Source organism: Ovis canadensis, chromosome 5 (genome assembly GCF_042477335.2).
Source record: "Ovis canadensis isolate MfBH-ARS-UI-01 breed Bighorn chromosome 5, ARS-UI_OviCan_v2, whole genome shotgun sequence".
Classification (NCBI taxonomy): domain Eukaryota; kingdom Metazoa; phylum Chordata; class Mammalia; order Artiodactyla; family Bovidae; genus Ovis; species Ovis canadensis.
The window spans coordinates 51,289,378-51,308,461 of NC_091249.1; the positions used below are offsets into that span (position 1 = coordinate 51,289,378).

The 19,084-nt window shown below is 55.5% G+C and overlaps 1 protein-coding gene across 3 annotated transcripts; it reads left to right on the forward strand.

Annotated features, from left to right (window-relative positions):
• The first annotated feature begins 3,035 nt into the window (after nucleotides 1–3,035).
• Nucleotides 3,036–13,806, forward strand: FGFR4 (fibroblast growth factor receptor 4). 3 transcript variants are annotated; one of them, XM_069591761.1, is made up of 19 exons: nucleotides 3,052–3,207; nucleotides 4,790–4,839; nucleotides 5,781–5,923; nucleotides 6,582–6,842; nucleotides 6,930–7,010; nucleotides 7,124–7,290; nucleotides 7,805–7,928; nucleotides 8,451–8,641; nucleotides 8,768–8,906; nucleotides 9,436–9,629; nucleotides 9,739–9,884; nucleotides 9,970–10,091; nucleotides 11,270–11,380; nucleotides 11,469–11,659; nucleotides 12,001–12,123; nucleotides 12,206–12,276; nucleotides 12,487–12,624; nucleotides 12,874–12,979; nucleotides 13,086–13,806. In XM_069591761.1, exons 3-19 carry the CDS (start codon nucleotides 5,833–5,835, stop codon nucleotides 13,230–13,232), a joined length of 2,403 nt encoding a protein of 800 aa, XP_069447862.1. In that variant the 5' UTR covers nucleotides 3,052–3,207; nucleotides 4,790–4,839; nucleotides 5,781–5,832; the 3' UTR covers nucleotides 13,233–13,806. The 3 variants fall into 3 exon arrangements, with proteins under 3 accessions (XP_069447861.1, XP_069447862.1, XP_069447863.1); XM_069591760.1 differs by lacking the exon at nucleotides 4,790–4,839 and having other exon boundaries at nucleotides 3,036–3,207; XM_069591762.1 differs by lacking the exons at nucleotides 3,052–3,207; nucleotides 4,790–4,839; nucleotides 5,781–5,923 and adding an exon at nucleotides 5,949–6,165.
• The last annotated feature ends 5,278 nt before the right edge of the window (nucleotides 13,807–19,084 follow it).

The window sequence follows — 19,084 nt, forward strand, 5'->3', positions numbered from 1 at the left end:
CAGCGGTAAAGAATTTGCGCACAATGCAGGAGATGCAGGAGACACAGGTTCAATCCCTGAGCCTGGAATATCCCCTGGAAGAGGGCGTGGTAATCCACTCCAATATCCCCTTGGACAGGGCAACCTGGTGGGCTGTGGTCACAAAGAGTCAGACTCGACTGAGGAGCAGCAGCACCAGCATTCTGAAGGCTTACACATAATATGTCTACTTATTTTTCCTTCTTATCGAGGTATAGTTGCTTTACAATTGTTCTAAGTTATAGGCATACAACAAAATGATTCTCAACTTTTAAAGGTTGTACTCCATTTATAATTATTGTGAAATAGCAGGAAATGGCAACCCACTCCAGTATTCTTGCCTGGAGAATCCCATGGACAGAGGAGCCTGGTGGGCTACAGTCCATGGGGTCGCAAAGAGTTGGACATGACTGAGCGACTTAACTTACTAACTTAACTTACTTATTGACTATACACCCTCTGTTGTACAATCTATCCTTGTTATACATATTAGCTTATACTTCTTAATCCCCTCCATTCTGTCCCTCCCTACTTCCCTCTCCCCACAGGTAACCACTAGTTTGTCCTCTTTATCTGTGAGTCTGTTTCATTTTGTTATATTCATTAGATTGTTTTACCTTTTAGATTCCACATATAAGTAATATCATACATTATTTGTCTGTTTCTCTCTGACTTATTTCACTTAATACCCTCCAAGTCCATTCATGTTGTTGCAAATGGCAAAGTTTTATCCTTTTTATGGCTGAGTAGTATTCCATTATATATATAGTAGTATTCCATTATATATTCATATATATATATATATATAAAATATCTTCTTCATTCATTTATCTGTTGATGGATACTTAGGTTGCTTCCATATCTTGGCAACTGTAAATAATGCTGCTATGAACATTGGGGTGCATGTATTTTTTCAAATTAATGTTTTCTTTTTTTTCCATATATACTCAGGAAGGGAATTGCTGGGTCACATGGTGGTTCTTTTTTTCATTTTTTGAGAAACCACCATACTGTTTTCCACAGACACCCCATGAATTTATATTCCTACTGTTGTGTGTGAGAAGAACATGTCTACTTTTTGCGACCACTTCTTGAGAATGATACTGTCATACCTGGTTTACTGATGAGAAAATGTAGACACAGGGATGAAGTAACTTGGCAAGGCCATGTGTCATGGTGCTAAATTTGAGTTCTGCACTCTGTGCTCTAAATCACTTCACTACCTGCTTCTTTCCCATGCTCACAGGAGAAAAGACATGGAAGAACCTGGCAAGTTCAGAGGGCTTTTCTGGGGACGTGAGCTGAGATGTAAAGAATACGCCTGCCAATAGGAGGCATGGTTTGATCTCTGGATTGGGAAGATACCCTGGAAAAGGAAATGGCAACCCACTCCAGTATTCTTACCTGGGAATTTGCATGGACAGAGGAGCCTTCAAGGAGTCCATGCAATCGCAGAGTCGCACATGACTGAGTGACTCTTTGTTTGTTCAGTTGCTAAATTGTGTCCGACTCTTTGGGACTCCATCGACTGCAGCACACCAGGCTTTCCCATCTTTCACCACCTCCCGGAGCTTTCTCAAACTCATGTCCAGAGTCAGTGATGCCATCCAACCATCTCATCCTCTATTGTCCCCTTCTCCTCCTGCCTTCTATCTTTCCCAGCATCAGGGTCTTTTCCAATGAGTTGGAATCAAGTGGCCAATGTATTGAAGCTTTAGCTTCAGCATCAGTTGTTCCAATGAATATTCAGGACTGATTTCCTTTAGGATTGACTGGTTTGATCTCTTTGCAGTCCAGGGGAATCTCAAGAGTCTTCTCCAGCACCACAGTTTGAAAGCATCAGTTCTTTGACATTCAACCTTCTTTACGGTCAAACTCACATTCATACATGACTACTGGAAAAACTATAGCTTGACTATATGGACCTTTGTAGACAAACTAATGTCTCTGCTTTTTAATACTCTGTCTGGATTTGTCATAGCTTTTCTTCCAAGGAGGAAGTGTCTTTTAATTTCATGGCTGCAGTCACCATCCGCAATGATTTTAGAGCCCAAGAAAGTAAAGTCTGTCATTGTTTCCATTGTTTCCCCATCTATATGTCATGAAGTGATGGGACCAGATACTGTGATCTTCGTTTTATGAATGTTGAGTTTTAAGTCAAGTTTGTGACTTAATGACTAAACAGCAAGTCAGACCTAGAGCAGAAAGATTGTTTCAGAAAGTGGTACCATTTGTGCAAGGTCCAGAGGTAGGGTGGGAGCAGGGAAGGAGTAAGGAAGGCTTCCTCTGGAGGTGTGGGCGGGGCCAGGTCAGGCCAATAATCTCTACAGAAAGCTATTGAAAAGTTTTAAACAGATGGTTGTGGTTGATTCCCTGGTGGCTCAGACGGTAAAGTGTCTACCCACATTGCGGGAGACCCTGGTTCGATCCCTGGGTCGGGAAGATCCCCTGGAGAAGGAAATGGCAACCCACTCCAGTACTCTTGCCTTGAAAATTCCATGGATTGAGGAGCCTGGTGGGCTACAGTCCATGGGGTCGCAAAGACTCGGACACGACTGAGCGACTTCACTTTCACTTTAAAGATTGTGCAGAGAAGGATGAAGGTTAGGGCAGAGACTATGATGATTGTACAGAAGACAGAGGAGCCAGGCTAAGCCAAGTTCTGCGGAGGTGAAAGGTCTGAACTGCTGAGTCTTGTTCCCTGAGGTGTAAGAACCAAGGGACGGAGCGATGGTCAAGAACTTGGAAGCCTGGCCCAGGTGGGGCAAAAGGGGCGGACTCTGAAGGGATGTGCCAGCCAGCATTGGGCCGACCCCTTAGGCTACCAGGCCCCTTAGTCTACCAGGCACAGTTGAGTTTGAGGAGTAGTCTCCAGGTAAGCGAGACGCGGTACCACCCACCAGCTGTCAGGAGCTGGTCCAGGCCGGGCGGGACCCGAGATGGGCGGGGCGCTGGGCAGTTCCCCGCCAACCCGCTGTTAGGACAGAGTTGGTCCAGCATGGGCGGAGCCCCAAGTAGGTGAAACCCGAGGTGGGCGGGGCGCTGGGCTACCCGTGGCCACGCCGCTGTCTCGGGTGCATTCCTGGCTCTGCGGCCGGGGGCTGCGCAACTCCCGAGCAGTCTTCTGTCTTCGCTGGGCGCGGGGGTCGGGGCTGGTGGGAGCTGAGAACGAGGCCGCGGAGGACCCAGGTAAGTCGGGACCTTGTGCCAGTAGCGGGACCACGGAGGTTCGAGGTGAGCCGGGACCCCGTGCAGGCCCGTGCTGCTCTCCCAGCCGCCAGGGGGCGAGCGGCAGCGGGGCTCCGAGAGCTGACCCCTCCCAGCACTAGGGACCTGGGCGTCCGCTCGGCGTGGGGGTGAAGGGGAAGGTAAATCAGTAACCCGTAGCGCACACAGGGCCTTTTGTCCCGCTCCGTCCAAAGAGCACCCTGGCCGCGGAGCTGGTTACTCATTGCCCACCGGGGCGGGGGCGGGCAGACTGTCCCTGCAGCTCCTTTCGAGACCCACCGACTGGCACTGCTCCCCAGGGTGGCCCGATAGGGGCGGAGGAAGGGCGCGCTGGTCCCTCGGCTGCTGGACGGTCTATTCGCCCCGAATAGAGAGATGAGGAAGCTGAGGCTCCGAGAAATGCAGTCACTTGCCCAGGCTCTCCCAGGGCTTGAGTGCGGGAGGCTGGAGAACCCAGAACTACCTGATGTCAGAGTCAGACCCTTCGACCCCAGGTGCGGGGCAGTCTGTCCCGTCAGCCGCGCGGGTGACCCGACTAAATGAGGTCAGGGTAGCCCCGGAGTGGGACTAGAATCCCTGGGCCTCCCACTCCATTCCCAATCCAGAGAGCTACATCCTTGAAGAGCAGAGCAGGGTGAGGGGATGTCACAGGGGAGGGCAATGGAAAACGAAGGTGGGCACAGACAGAGCACAGATTGTGGCATCTGAGCCAGGTAGAGAAGTGGGATCACAGAGGTATGGGCAAGAGAGAAGACATGCCCAGTTCTGAAAGCCCAGTGCTGAAGAAGCAGACTGTGTGGCCAATGAGAATGACCGGGGCAAGGAGGGAGGCCTTGGATGCTGGATAAACAGTGTGGACTGGATGCTGCTGCACAGAGGCAGCCATTATGGGCTTGTAAGCTGGTGGGTGTTGAGCAGGGGGGACATGACAGGCTCATAAATTTCTAAAACTCTGCTGGAGAATCAAGGGAGATGTTTGCAAAGGCCCAAGCTAGAGATGCCTGTCACATGCTCTGGGTTCAGGCAGGGAAGGTGAGATGGGCTGGAGAGGGACTGGGCAAGCGATGCCCCAGCTGTGGGGGCAGCCCAGAGAAGAAACCGTTTGAAGGGGGGGATTATTGCTTTGGCCAGGGCAAGCTAAGCACCCCCTGCCTCAGAACTCAGGACAGGGGGACCAGTGGCTGAGGAGGAGTGCAGTGAGATACCTGAGTGAGGTGGATGCGGAGGCATCAGTGACACCTGCTACTCGGGCCCAGGTGATAGCCAGCAGGCCCCTGGGACTAGACTAGCCACCCTCTTCCCCTGCCAGCTGAGGCTTAGGTCTGATGGTTCCTTTTGGTGGATAGAGACATCGTTGATGGTGTTTGGAGGAGAGTACCTAGATGGGGTGGGCGTGTACATCACACCTGCTAGGAACAGTACCAGAACTGGAGGTGACTGGCTGAGAGCAGACGCAGGATGACAGTCATGGAGAGGGGAGAGGGAAGAAAGCACTGCAGCGTTCTGTGCGCCTGGCCCTACATATGTTCTCTTTTATTCTCAGAGCAGTCCTGTAAGGACAGCAGCCCAGAGAGGGACAGTGACTTGCACTTGGTAAGAGTCAGGATTTGAAGTTGGTTCTGTCAGACACTAGAGTCTACCTGCTTTACAAGAGCTTGTGTCACCTCTGATGGAGTTGCGGGGGTACAAAAAACAGAAGTATCCCCAGAATGCAGTTCTGGCTCAGAATTATTCCTGGCCATGGGATGTATGGCCTTGTTAGCAGTGAGCACCCTGCCACTGCAGGGCTTCTTGGGTGGCTCAGACAGTAAAGAATCCACCCGCAGTGTGGAAGACCTGGGTTTGATCCCTGGGTCAGGAAGATTCCCTGGAGAAGGCAAAGGCAACCCACTCCAGTATTCTTGCCTGGAGAATCCCCGTGGACTGAGGAGCCTGGCAGGCTACAGTCCATGGGGTCGCAAAGAGTCAAACATGACTGAGGGACTAAGCACACACCCACCCTGCCACTATAGGTCTCCGAAGCTGGTCATGGAAATGTAAGCAATGCTCTAAGGAGTGGGGGTCAGATCAGATAACATCCAAATGCTGAAGCTTGGCCTTGTATTATATTTCAGGTTTTTTTTTTTTTTTTTGGCTCTTCAGCAATACATTTATTCAGCAAAAAATAAATTATGTGTGCTGAGAGGGAGAAGATGTGTCTCCATTCTCTGTTCCCTCCAAGCAAAAAATTCCAAAACTGCCCTTTCTGTGAACTTGTGCCAAGGAAGGTCTCAGCAGGACCCAAGAAGGGCAGGAAGCCCAACCCCCTTCCAGCCGCCCACCTCCCCCCCCAAACCCCGCGCCGACCTACCATGGGGAAGCCTTGAGCTTTAGTTAATGGCAGAGCTGGTTCTAGTCTTTGCTCTGACGCTGCCTGTTGGGCTTGGACAAGTCAGCCAGCCATTTCTTGTCTCAGTTTCCTCATCTGCAAAACAGGAGCAGAGAGGCAGCAAAGGTGTGGGTCTAGTAGGAGTTCTTTGCCCTCTCTGTTTCAGGAAGGCAGTCATAGGAGGCCCAGCCTGGGTCCCTGAGAGCAGCAGGAAGGAGATGCGGCTGCTGTTGGTCCTACTGGGGGTCCTGCTGGGGGCACCTGGGGCTCCAGCTTTGTCCTTTGAGGCCTCTGAGGAAACGGAGCTGGGTATGGCCTCTAAGAAGGGAGAGGGTGGCTCGGGTGGGAAGAGTGGGCCTCAGGAGGGGGCAGCTGGCTGAGCAAGGCTGGAGAGGATCCTGGCCCAGGCCCTGAGGAGGTGACAGCAGGGCAGGACTCAGCCATGGAGACTTGGTGTCTGGCTCCCAGCAAGCGTCCACCTATCTGTGTGTCCCCAAGAGAGGACTGGCCTTGCAGGGTGCGGGGCCCTGAGCTGGGCCGCAGAGCTGGTGGTGAGCCCCTTGGCTGTAGGCGTGTGTGTATGTGCGTGTGTGTGTTCTGTGCACTGGGTGTGTGGGACTTGGGGGGCCCCACCAGCATGTGTGGTGTATGCACTGTGAGTGTGATGTGCCCCAGAGGTGTGGTGTGTGCCCTGTGCGTGGCACATATAGCATGTACCTTGTGTGTGTGTGTCCCTTAGACAGTGGCATGTCCAGTCCAGCATGTCTGCTATGTGCCGTGTGTGTGTGCTATGCACCAGAGGGGTGGCGTTTGCCCTGCACATAGCCTCTGCAGCATGTGGTTGTGTGTCCATGAAGGGGCAGCAGGTGTTTAGCATGTGTTGAGCGTGCTCGTGTCTTGTGTGTGCAGCATGTTCTCTGTAGGCAGGGGGCTGCGGGGCTCACGGACCTCTGCCCTCGACCCACAGAGCCCTGCCTGGCCCCCAGCCCGGAGCAGCAAGAGCAGGAGTTGACGGTGGCCCTTGGGCAGCCTGTGCGGTTATGCTGTGGGCGGGCTGAGCGCAGTGGCCACTGGTACAAGGAGGGCAGTCGCCTGACACCTGCTGGCCGGGTACGAGGCTGGAGAGGCCGCTTGGAGATTGCCAGCTTCCTACCCGAGGATGCTGGCCAGTACCTCTGCCTGGCACGAGGCTCCTTGCTTCTGCACAACGTCACCTTGGTTGTGGACGGTAAGGGGGACTAGCAGAGGATAAGGGGTGCCTGGGGAGAGATTCTCTGTCCGGGGCCTCAAACGCCTCCTTCTGTCCCGGACATAGACTCCGTGACCTCCAGCAATGGCGACGAGGACCCCAAGATCCACAGGGGCCCCTTGAATGGGCACATTTACCCCCAGCAAGGTCAGTGTGAGTCCTCAAAGACCCTGCCTTCCTGCTGGCCACTGAGAACAGATCTGTGTGTGAACAGGAGGTCTTCTAGTAGACACTGAATTCTCCCATCTCCTCCTCTTCAGCACCCTACTGGACGCACCCCCAGCGCATGGAGAAGAAACTGCATGCGGTGCCTGCCGGGAACACCGTCAAGTTCCGCTGTCCAGCTGCAGGCAACCCCATGCCCACCATCCGCTGGCTCAAGGATGGACAGGACTTCCACGGGGAGCACCGCATTGGAGGCATTCGGGTGAGTCTCCAGGTTCCTTCGTCGGTGCCCTCAAGTCAAACCCGCAGCTCTTTTTCTAATGAGGAAGGCAGCCGAGGGACCGAGAAGGGGCATTAGACCGTGGACACGGACAGCTCTGGGTCAAGTTCCCACTCTGCTACTCCCTGGCAAGTGACTTAACCTGCCGACCTTAGCAATTCCATGTGTACAGTGGGAAGGATCACTGACCAGCAGGTATCAGTGTTTTAGCGGCTCATTTTCATGATGAGACCACAACAGGGTCAGTTCCAAGCTATTGTCTCAGAGGAAGCTGAGACTCAGAAAGGGCAAAAACTGGTTCAAGGTGGCCCAGCTTGGAAGAAGTAGAGCTAAAACTCAAAAGACTCAAACCTACGGTTTGGATACTTTTGGGAGCCTTCTCCTTTGTCCCAAAGTCCCTACCCTTGGCATTGGTCTCCCTGGGGCTTAGAGAGCTTGAGAAGACCCCTGTGGGCACGGTTCGGTGGCCTCTCATGGACGCTTGCCTGCTCCCCAGCTGCGCCACCAGCACTGGAGCCTGGTGATGGAAAGCGTGGTGCCCTCTGACCGTGGCACGTACACCTGCCTCGTGGAAAACTCTTTGGGCAGCATCCGCTATAGCTACTTGCTGGACGTGCTGGGTGAGTGGGTAGGCAGGCGGGTGAGGGGGCGTGGGGGTGGGAGCCCTGTCCCTGTTTTCAGGTGGGACCCAGTCTGACAAGCGAGATGGACTTAGGCTTAGGTGACTCACTCAAGCTACTCAAAGTGTCCAGGTGGGGCCGAGGGAAGCACAGGGAGTAACGTGGGCTTGGAGAAGCAGGGCCCAGCTGAGGTGGGGAAAGGGAAAGACATCCAGGCAGAGGACACAGGCTGAGCCAAGGCCCTAGGCATGAAGAATACAATGCTTCTGTGGAGAGGAATATGTCTGGGTTGTGGGATTTAAGCAGAGAGCCAGACCTGGAGGGTTTTTGAGTGCTTGGCTGAGAAATTCTCCTTGTCCCCAAAGGCAATGGGGAGTCACGGAAGGTTTGAATGGTGTAAGGAGGGGATGAACAAGGTCTGAGCTGAGTATCAGGAAGGTTCCTCCCTTGAGCTGAGGGGTAGGCGGGAGGCAGGTAGGTACACCAATCAGGGCTGACAGCCTGGCCTGGCCTCTCCCCCAGAGCGGTCCCCGCACCGGCCCATCCTTCAGGCAGGGCTCCCAGCCAACACCACGGCTGTGGTGGGCAGTGACGTGGAACTGCTCTGCAAGGTGTACAGTGACGCCCAGCCCCACATCCAGTGGCTGAAGCACATCGTCATCAATGGCAGCAGCTTCGGTGCCGACGGCTTCCCCTATGTGCAAGTCTTAAAGGTCTAGTCCCTGCTGGCACCTGATTCCACCATCCTCCCACGGGGGTGGGGAGTCCCCACCTCGCTTCCTGGCCACAGCGGGACCCCAGGCCCTGCTGTGACCCCTGAGTGTATCCCCCATCCCCAGACAGCGGACATCAATAGCTCAGAGGTGGAGGTCTTGTACCTTCGGAATGTATCTGCTGAGGATGCAGGCGAGTACACCTGCCTGGCGGGCAACTCCATCGGCCTTTCCTACCAGTCGGCCTGGCTCACGGTGCTGCCAGGTGAGCTCCTGCTGTGGTCCAGCCATAGGCTGTGACCTGCTGGGTAGAGGGAGTCTTCCTTGGTCTGTGAGATATGGATCTGGGATGTGGCGTGTGGATTTGGGATTCTGCATACAGTAATCCTGTTATGCATGTCCACATATGTCTGTGCGACTCTCTGGGACATGGGTGTGCAGTGCTGTGCTGTGCTTAGTCGCTCAGTCGTGTCCGACTCTTCGTGACCCATGGACTATAGCCCATCAGGCTCCTCTCTCCATGGGATTCTCCAGGCTAGAATACTGGAGTAGGTTGCCATGACCTCCTCCAGGGGACCTTCCCAACCCAGGGATCGAAGCCAGGTCTCCCACACTGCAAGTGGATTCTATATTGTCTAAGCCACCAAGGAAGTCTGTGGGTACGCAGTGCAGTTTTACTGGTGTGTGTCTCTCTGTGTGAGGAGCTACAAGGGCTTCAGTGAGACGGGGTGGGGCCAGCCATCTGACTGCTGACTGACCAATCAGTTTCTGTCTGTGTGTCCCCCTGCGGGCAGAGGAGGATCTCACGTGGACAGCAACAGCACCCGAAGGCAGGTACACGGACATCATCCTGTACTCGTCAGGCTCTCTGGCTTTGATCGTGTTCCTGCTGCTGGTCGGGCTATATCGCAGGCAGACGCTCCTCACCCGACACCACCGACAGCCCGCCACCGTGCAGAAGTTATCTCGCTTCCCTCTGGCCCGACAGGTATCCAGCGTGCTGTCCCCCGCCTCCGTGTTCCCATAGCAAAGGCTCAGGGCCTGCGTTCCCGCCCCAGCTCAGCTTCAGCAGACCGACCAAGTCTCTCACTTTGCAGTTCTCGCTGGAGTCAGGCTCCTCAGCCAAGTCAAGCTTGTCCCTGGTGCGGGGTGTCCGTCTCTCCTCCAGCGGCCCCCCCTTGCTCGCTGGCCTTGTGAGTCTCGACCTGCCTCTTGACCCACTGTGGGAGTTCCCCCGCGACAGGTATGCCATGCCGAGTGAGCGTGGGGATCAGACCCTGTGCAGGAGTGATGCCCAGTGGCTGAGGCCTTGTCTCTCTCATCTTCAGGCTGGTGCTGGGAAAGCCCCTGGGCGAGGGCTGCTTTGGGCAGGTGGTATGTGCAGAGGCCTTCGGCATGGACCCCACCCGGCCGGACCAAGCCAGCACCGTGGCCGTCAAGATGCTTAAGGGTAAGTGTGGCGGCTTGTGGGAGATCCTATGACCTGGAAAGTAACAGACAGGGCTCAGGGTGCTAGTGGCTGAGGACCAGGAAAGGCTGTCATTCCCCCCACTCCTTGGGCCCAAATGTGCCACTGATCCTGGCAAGTCATTTCTGAGCTTCGATTTCCTCACAGGTCACATGGGATAAATAACAGTCCCCGCCTCCCAGCCTGAGGTTGGTGGAAAATGACACCTAAAATCTTCACTACTGGGGTGATGGTGACCACAAGAGTTTAGGGTGATAGGTCTGCTACCCTGTGTCAGCTTTGACCTCAAATAACCTTATTAGCCTTGATGGCCTCCACCTCAACCCCATGATTTCCCCCTGAGATTGCACCCTCGGTCTCCCCCAGGTCCTTCCCAGATCTCCCCCTGTGTCTACCACTCTTTCAGAGAACAGCCCAAGCAGCAGCCCCAGGAGGCTCAGGACACCCGGGCGGGACCCACCATCGAGGCCTCTCGCTGCTATTCCCCAGCCCCTTCTACAAAAGCAGCCCAAACCACTGTTCCACTCCCGCCAGCCCCTCCTTTCTGCACAGCTGGGGCCACCTGGCGCTTTCTGGGAGGCAAGGATTGAGAAATGTGCATTGTGAGGTCTGGCGGGGAGGGTATGTCATTGGCCCAGGGCCACAGCTCAGCCCCGGGTCCTTAGCCTTCTCAAGAGAAACTAGAGCAGCTTCTTCCTGGCCTCCCCTGGCTGCGCTCTACCAGCAGCTCCCTGAACTCCCAGGCCAGATGGATGCCAGGCCCTGGTCAGACAGACCTCAGGGCGCCAGCCCACTTCCCGCCGCCAGGAGCTCCCACCCCATTTGGGGACTAATGCCAAGTCCTCCAGACGGAGCTTCCTTCCTATTCAGAGCGCTTTCCCCGTCCTCCTTTTTCCTGGTTGCACTCACTGGCAGGCCTAGCACTTTTAGATCCTGATCTTGTCGCATCCTTGCAACTGTTATGAGAGTAGGGCATAATCCATCATCCCATTTCATACAAGATGATCCTGAGTTTCAGAGAAGTTAAGAGACTCTTTCAAGGCCACACAGCCTAGCAGGGATTCAGGCCCAGACCTTCCTGGCACGGAATTTAGGGCTCCACATCCTGTCCCCAACCCAAAGCCTCCCTTGTGTAATCACCCTGGCTGTCATCCTCACAGACAACGCCTCCGACAAGGACTTGGCAGACCTGGTCTCTGAGATGGAGGTGATGAAGCTGATTGGCCGACACAAGAACATTATCAACCTGCTGGGTGTCTGCACCCAGGAAGGTGGGAGCGGGGCGGGGTGAGGGGCGGGGATGGTGGGGGCATGGAGCCACATCCGTGTCAGCTTCCCTGTCACCCCTCTCCTCTGCAGGGCCCTTGTACGTGATTGTGGAGTGTGCTGCCAAGGGCAACCTGCGGGAGTTCCTGCGGGCCCGCCGACCCCCAGGCCCTGACCTCAGCCCTGACGGGCCTCGGAGCAGCGAGGGGCCGCTCTCCTTCCCTGCGCTGGTCTCCTGCGCCTACCAGGTGGCCCGGGGCATGCAGTACCTTGAGTCCCGGAAGGTAATGACCCATCCCCGCACTTTCAGGCCTTGTGTTAAATGCCACCAACTTCTCCCTCTCCTCTTTTCCCTTCCTGTAAGTGTCCTTGAGTCCTTCTGTACTGCCTCATCTACACGCAGTTAACACTGCATCTTCCCATTCCTTCCTCTCCCACAGGCAGGAAGAGGTGGTGCGAGAGACAAGGTGTGGGCCCTGAAGTTAGTTGGCTTACATTTCCCCTCTCTCAACTTCCCCATCTGTAAAATGGGTGGATGATTCCCACTCGTCGGGTTGCTGTGAGGTCACCTGTGCCCAGTTCCCAACCATGTGTCCTCAATCTAAGACCTCTGCCCCACCCCCAGTGCATCCACCGGGACCTGGCTGCCCGCAATGTGCTGGTGACCGAGGACAACGTGATGAAGATTGCAGACTTCGGGCTGGCCCGTGGCATCCACCACATTGATTACTACAAGAAAACTAGCAACGTAAGGGAGGCGGGGCGCAGCTGATTGGGGCCAGGCACTGGGACCCGTGGCCCTTGGCAGCAGTGTGCCCTCTTCCCTCCAGGGCCGCCTGCCTGTCAAGTGGATGGCACCAGAGGCCTTGTTTGACAGAGTCTACACGCACCAGAGTGATGTGTGAGTCCTGGAAGCTGGGGCCCGGGATGTAACTGCAGGCAACCTTTGTCCTTCTAAAGCCCTTGCCCTGGGTCTGAGTGGGACCAGACTCTAAAAGAAGTCCTTATTCCCACCCCCATGGTGGATCATAGTTGTGGGGTCCCCTATCCTAGCCGCAAGGTTAGGGAGTGAAGCTATACCCTGCTGAGCCTGGGTTCTGCCTCCATCCAGGTGGTCGTTTGGAATCCTGCTGTGGGAGATCTTCACCCTCGGGGGCTCCCCATACCCTGGCATCCCCGTGGAGGAGCTGTTCTCGCTGCTACGAGAGGGGCATCGGATGGACCGGCCTCCACACTGCCCCCCAGAGCTGTGAGTCCTCACCCCACTCTCCCTCACTTTTCAGTCCTAATTCTCTGTCCTAACCCTGACCTCATGGTCCAGTCATACAGAGTGGTCAGCTCTCACTCATGGTCACCCCCTCCTCAGCCCGGCTGGGAAGGCTTGGCAGGGTACTCTTTTGCTGAATGGCCTCACCTAGCATCAAACCCTCCTGCCCCTTCGCCACACCCCCTCACCCAGGCCCTAGGCTCCTTCTGACCCTCCCCGCTCCTCCCCCAGGTACGGGCTGATGCGTGAGTGCTGGCACGCAGCACCCTCTCAGAGGCCCACTTTCAAGCAACTGGTGGAGGCGCTGGACAAGGTCCTGCTGGCTGTCTCTGAGGAGGTACTGCGCCCCTATGGTCCCAAGACCGTCCCCCACCCCCATGCCCACTGCCCTCTGGGCCTCATCCCACCTGACCACCAGGGCTGACCAACACTGTTCCCCACAGTACCTCGACCTCCGCCTAACCTTTGGACCCTACTCCCCTGCCGGCGGGGATGCCAGCAGCACCTGCTCCTCTAGCGACTCTGTCTTCAGCCACGACCCCCTACCACTGAGGCCCAGCTCCTTCTCCTTCCCTGGGGGGCAGACGTGAGCAGGGGCACAGGCTGTACGGGCAGGGTCGGCTGCAAGCCTTGGGCCTCCTGGCTCAACTGCAACCAGGTGGCGCTCGGCCTTGGCAGCCCCAGGCCCTGACCTAAGGGTACTATCCCAGATCTCTGGTTCTGTTTTGGGGAGGTCTGTCCTTGGTCCTGGGGTCCCTAGTCTTGAGACTTCCTTCTCTGGCCTCTGGATCTCAAGCCAGAGTTCAACCCCAATCTCAAGGCCCTGTTCTTTGGAGTCAGGGCCCCAGTGTTCTAATGGCTTGTTAAGGTTCTGCTTGGACTTCTGGGCCTTGGCACTCAGTCCTTGTTCCAGGGCTTTGGTTGGACCTGGCTGCAGGGCTGTCTTTACACCTCCCCGCTTCCCCATACCAAGAGAGGTCTTAGACCTCTGAACCCCACTTCCCCAGGCCTCCCCTGCCTCCCTCTGCTGCTTGTCCCAGCATCTTGATGGAAGGAGCGCTCATGCCCACCCCATCCCCACACCGCCCCGTGCTGGCTGAGAGGCTGGGAGCCTGCCAAAACACAGAAGCAAATGACCTTTATAAATTATTTTTTTGAAATAAACTTCTGTGTGCCTGCCTGGTGTCTTCCCCACAGCGGATGGAGGGGGAACAGGGTGGAGAGATCCCTGAGCTGGGAGTTTTGCTGGGGATGACACAGACGGAGGGCTCCACGCCAGGCCCTGGGTTAATATCCACCTCCAGCTGCCTCAGGGTGGACCCGGGAGCCTTTGTGCCCCTCTGTCTTGGTTTGTCTGTCTCAGCAGCCTCGTCGGATATATGATAGTGTGAACGAGTGCTAACTGGCAGGTGAGTCCACACGGCACCATCCACTTGGCGGGACTCCTGTACCCTCTGCACATGTGTTATGTGCATACGTGCCCTGGGACTGTCCCCAAGGGAGCTGGCAGCACCCCGCCCCCATCTGCTCAGCATTAACCAAGCTGACCGTTAACACAGCATGAAAGCCTGAAACTCAGCTTCGAGGCTGCTGCCCGCTCCCACGCTCTGCCGCTCAGGGTGGGGGCTTTGCCCACCCCGCCCCACCCTGGCCAGTCTCCCAGGCAGCAGCTGGTTGCCGCCTGGCTGGGCTGCAGCTGTCTCTGCCTGCCTAGTCCTCCCCTGGGGAGGCCGTCATGGCCCTGTTCTCAAACACCCTCTGGGGGAGGGTGGAGGGATCAGCTTCTCAGGGCTCTAAGCCTGGAACTTCTCCGGCTCCCTCCCAGCAGTCACTGCCGCTCTTCAGCCCCCCAGTCCACAGAAGAGGTACCTGACCCAGTGCCTGGCACTCTCTGTGGCCCTGCTGAAACAGGAGCTCCCATCCAGGACAGACCCTTGGTGGAAGCTCCTGGATTGCCCCCAGAACCTCTAGGGGGTGGTGGCTGAAAGTACAAACAGGGTCAGAAGGGGCTAGGAGCACGGATTTGGGACTAGGGCCATCCTGGAAGACGGAGCAGGAGCCACACTTCTCTTTCTGTTCCAGGTTTCCTCTTTGTCTCCTCTTCCTACTCCTCTTTGCCTCCTCTTCCTACTCCTCTTTGCCTCACTATGTCCCATCTTCCCCCACAAAACTGTACCTCCTCCAGGAGCCCCCATCTCAGAGAAGGCACCAGAGAAAAACCCAGGGAGTCTTCCCTGACTGCTTCTTTCCCCTCAGGAGCCCTGTCCCCCAGTGGAATGAGACAACACTGGACTTGGAGCTGGGAAGTTCAGAGTTGCCACCTCCACTGTCCCATGGCCACTGTTTCACTTACTAGATCATAACTCTTCACCCATGAGTGGTACAACCCTGCTTGCTTACCTCCAGGGCTTAGGGTTTAGGATGAAATGAGTCTCAGATGAGCACATGCTTGGGGAAGGACGCCCTGCATAGTTCACGTGGGTTATGCTGAGTGTTTCCCTAAGAATTGGTGAACTTGGCCTTTGCCGCATCCCTGAGTCTCAGGGCTGTCTCAAAGGGTCTCCTTCCTGCCCGAGGTCTCCTCCATCCCCTCCCCTCCTATTCCCTTACTGGTGGCTCCACAGACAGCTTCCAAAAGCAGCTCTTGGCTTACGTTCCTCCTGCATTCAAGAACCCCCTCTGGCTCCCAGGAGTCCTCCAAACTTTCTGACTGAGCCCCTATCTCCCACTGAAGTCATTGGCTAGTGACTGTCCTTTATTAACCTAGTCAAACACAGATCCCTCAAAGCCCACCCAGGGAAGAAAAGGGCTGGGAGGCTAGAGCAGTGCGTAAAGACAAGGGAGTGGCAAATGAGGACCCCCATTTTCCACTTTCCCACCGTGAGCCCACTGCTGTGCTAGGCCCAGCACAGGGGAGGGAGAGGCCCACCACTGTCCCTCATCGCAGCCTTGCCAGATATTGAGACGCCACAGACTGCAACCTGCCAGGCTCCTCTGTCCACAGGATTCTCCAGGCAAGAAAACTGGAGTGAGTTACAATGTTCTCCTCCAGGGGATCTTCCCAACCCAGGGATCCAAGCCAAGTCTCTTATGTCTCCTGCATTGGCAGACGGGTTTTTTTTTTTTTTTACCACTAGCGCCACCTGGGAGGCCCAGATAAAGACTGGTTTTCCCAGTTTAATGGCAGAGAAACTGAGGACATGATGGACCCCAGGGTCATAAGGATTAGGGTCTAAGGAAGGAGCTCAGTTGATCCCCCACACCAGGTTCCCAGCAGGTCCTGTGTACATGGGAGACTCATCAGAGTGATGGGGGCAGCTGCTGCCTGGTAGGTCCTGGGGTCCCAGAGGGGTTCAGCTGCCCCTCCCCGTCCCCCCTCCCTGCTAGCCTCTCTGGCAGGCACGTGCTTACTGGGCCTTTCCACATTCCTCACGTCCCATGTCAGAATGAGACAGATGCTACTAATTCCCCCGTGCAAGCTTTGCCGCTCCATCCCCCCGTCCCCCAAACTCGCTCTGGGCATCGTGGCAGCATCTGGAGCTGACACCCTTGGTCTGCCTGGGTTCCAAGCAGCTTCTGAGCTAGTGCCCACCCACCTCCCCCATCCAACCGCAAGAGCCTGTCCGAAAAGCACTGGGTCACCTCCGGACTCTGCCACTTGCTGGCTGCTTGGGTCAGCCAAAGGTTCTGGTAGGAGCAACAGACAGACGGCCACTCAGATCTCAGAAGCCAGAGCCAAGAGGCAGGAGGCTGCTGGGAGGGAATCAGTGCCTCGGAGGGAGGGGTAAGCTGGCCCTGGTAAGCAGGTTGGGAGGGTGTTGAGCTATGACTGAAGTTACCCTCTCTGAGCCTGAAACACAGGAATGGCAACATGCCTTGGGGAGTGGTAGGAAACGCTCGGCCAAAAATGGCTGTTGTTACATGGATTAGGAGGGAACGGCCCCCAGGTCTGGGTTGCCATGATGCCATGCCTTCTTAATGGCATCCCTTCCCTGGAAGGCATGCTTGTCCCCATTGCCCAGATGAGGACACTGAGGCTCAGAACGAGGAAGTGACTGGCCTGAAGTTGTTAGTCACTCAGTCGTGTCCGACTCTTCTGCGACCCCAAGGACTGCAGCCCGGCTGGCTCTATCCATGGAATTCTCCAGGCAAGAATACTGGAGTGGGTTGCCATTTCCTCTTTCTCCCAAGATCACATGGGGCAGTGAGAGAGTCAGTGCTCGGGAACGGGTGCCTTTCCCACTGCAGGGATCGTTCCCAAAGCCCTGGTGGCCCAGTCATTCTGAGGGCCAGGAGAGGCTCTGGATTTCTATGAAGCAGAAATGGAATGTCCACACACACAAATGGATAGTCATTCATGACACCTAAGCACAGAGGGGCTGGGCCCAGCACTTTGAGCTCCAGCCCTGTGACCTTCATCTCTGCCACCTCTGGGCCTCACATGGGCTATTGCTTCTTCTCCCCCACTTAACTGGCCAAGCCCCTCATGCCCTTTAGATCTCACTTAAGCCTCATTTTGGGGGGCAGCCTCCCCAAGGCCTCCTTCCAAGTTGCACCCCACTTCATGCTCTCGTTGCTATAGAGCAGGATGCTCACAAGAATCTCCTTTCCCCAAAGTGTGATTCCCCAGGAAGCAAGCACTGCCTTGGTAGATTTTTAACCAGTAGTTCTAAAATTTTAGCATATATCAGAATTACCTGAAAAGTTAAGATTGCCGGGTCCTACCCCAGAATTTTGTATCTAGTAGGTTTGAGTATTCTTGCCTGGAGAATTCCCATGGACAGAGGAGTCTGGCAGGCTACAGTCCACGAGGTCACAAAAAGTGAGACCTGACCGAGCAACTAAGCACACACACACACACACACAGAGGTTTGAGGTAAAGCCTGGAAATCTGCATTTCTAACAATTTCCCAGGGGATGCTGCTGGTCTGAGGCCACACTTTGAGAACCACATTTTAAAGAGGCATCCTGTGTTCATGGTTTAAATAACTGAAACAAAAACTTGAATGGCACAAAAGGGTTTCCATGAAAAACTACCCCCTTGTCCCCACCCTCTTTGCTCCCACGAAAAACTGCCCCCATTTTCTAAGCCTTCTTGCATTGCTCCCCCCATGTTCATGTAGCCCTTGATCCAGGGTAGCAGTTACTGTCCTTGTCCCCCAGCTCCCATCCAGGGCAGCACCAGGCAGAACGGAGGGACAGGTGGAGGAGACTCACCCCCCAGGACATACACTCAGGTGTGAACCACCACCGACTGCCCCTTCCCACACTCTAGGACCCTAACTGGGAGCCCCCCTCCCATCCCTCCACCTGCTGTTGGATTTAGCCTAATCCCAGAGTATGAGTGTGAGGCAGCTGCAGTTCTCTCTGCAGGGAGAGGGCCCCCTTCAGAGGAAATCTCCTTTTATTCTCTTGCTACCGAAATCTGACCTTCATCAGCACCTGGGCCCCTAGGCTGGGGCCTGTCCCCAAGAAGTGGCTGAGGAGATGGCGTGAAATCGCCAACAGCTGAACTCACCCAGCATTTTCCCGCATCCTCTCCTACTCAGTTGCCACTCACATTCCACAGCGCCAGTCCCTTCCGGGCCTCTGGTGCCAGCCTCTAGTTCTTGTGCTGCTGCTTGGGCCCCAGCCTGACCTGGCCCTACTGATCACACCCACTGGCCCTGTGGCCTATGGCTGTGGGCACCTCCCAACTCTCAACCTCCAGACCACTCTTGTCCCCTTCAGGGCGTGGTTCGGCGTTCACCTCCTGCAAGAAGCCCACACTGATCTCACAGCACAGCCCAGGCATTCCACCTCTATGCACAACTGGAATAACCCATTTACGGCCCTCTCTGTCTCACTCAGGACAGGATCCTCATGGGCTCCCTCTCGAAGTGCAGAGCAGGCCCACAAAGGTTTGTGAAATGACCAAATGACCTGGTAAGGACGATGATGAGGCTCCTGGTCAGGGAGGTATAGGCCCTTTCCTTTCACAGCGGAGGACCCTTGGAAACCAGGTTCCAGGAGAGGAGGGTTGGCTCGGAAGACTGAGACAGCCAGACCCATATTGGACAGCACAGCTCTACAACCTTACCAACGGGCTAGCCCTCAGATTCTGGGGGAAGGAGGTTATTATAATTGCTGGGGGACTTACTGCATGTGCTAAGGACGGCTTCACCCACACAACTGGGCTTCTGCCTAGATGACCGTGGCCCCTTCCAAGTCACTGCTAATAACAGACATGGACTATAGCCTGCCAGGCTCTTCTGTCCGCGGAACTCTCCAGGCAAGAATACTGGAGTGGATAGTCACTTCCTTCTCCAGGGGATCTTCCTGAGATTGAACCTGGGTCTCCTGCTTTGCAGGCAGATTCTTTACCATCTGAGCTACCAGGGAACCTCTGAAGCAGACAGGCTAGAGATAAATGATTGATGGCATAGAATTCTCTAATGCAGCA

Excerpts from the sequence above, each read along its gene's own strand:
- FGFR4 (XM_069591762.1), top strand. The coding sequence starts at position 6,057 with ATGGAGACTTGGTGTCTGGCTCCCAGCAAGCGTCCACCTATCTGTGTG. Across the intron at positions 9,885-9,969 it reads TGGGAGTTCCCCCGCGACAG|GCTGGTGCTGGGAAAGCCCC; the intron begins GTATGCCATGCC and ends TCTCATCTTCAG. Across the intron at positions 12,277-12,486 it reads TACACGCACCAGAGTGATGT|GTGGTCGTTTGGAATCCTGC; the intron begins GTGAGTCCTGGA and ends GCCTCCATCCAG.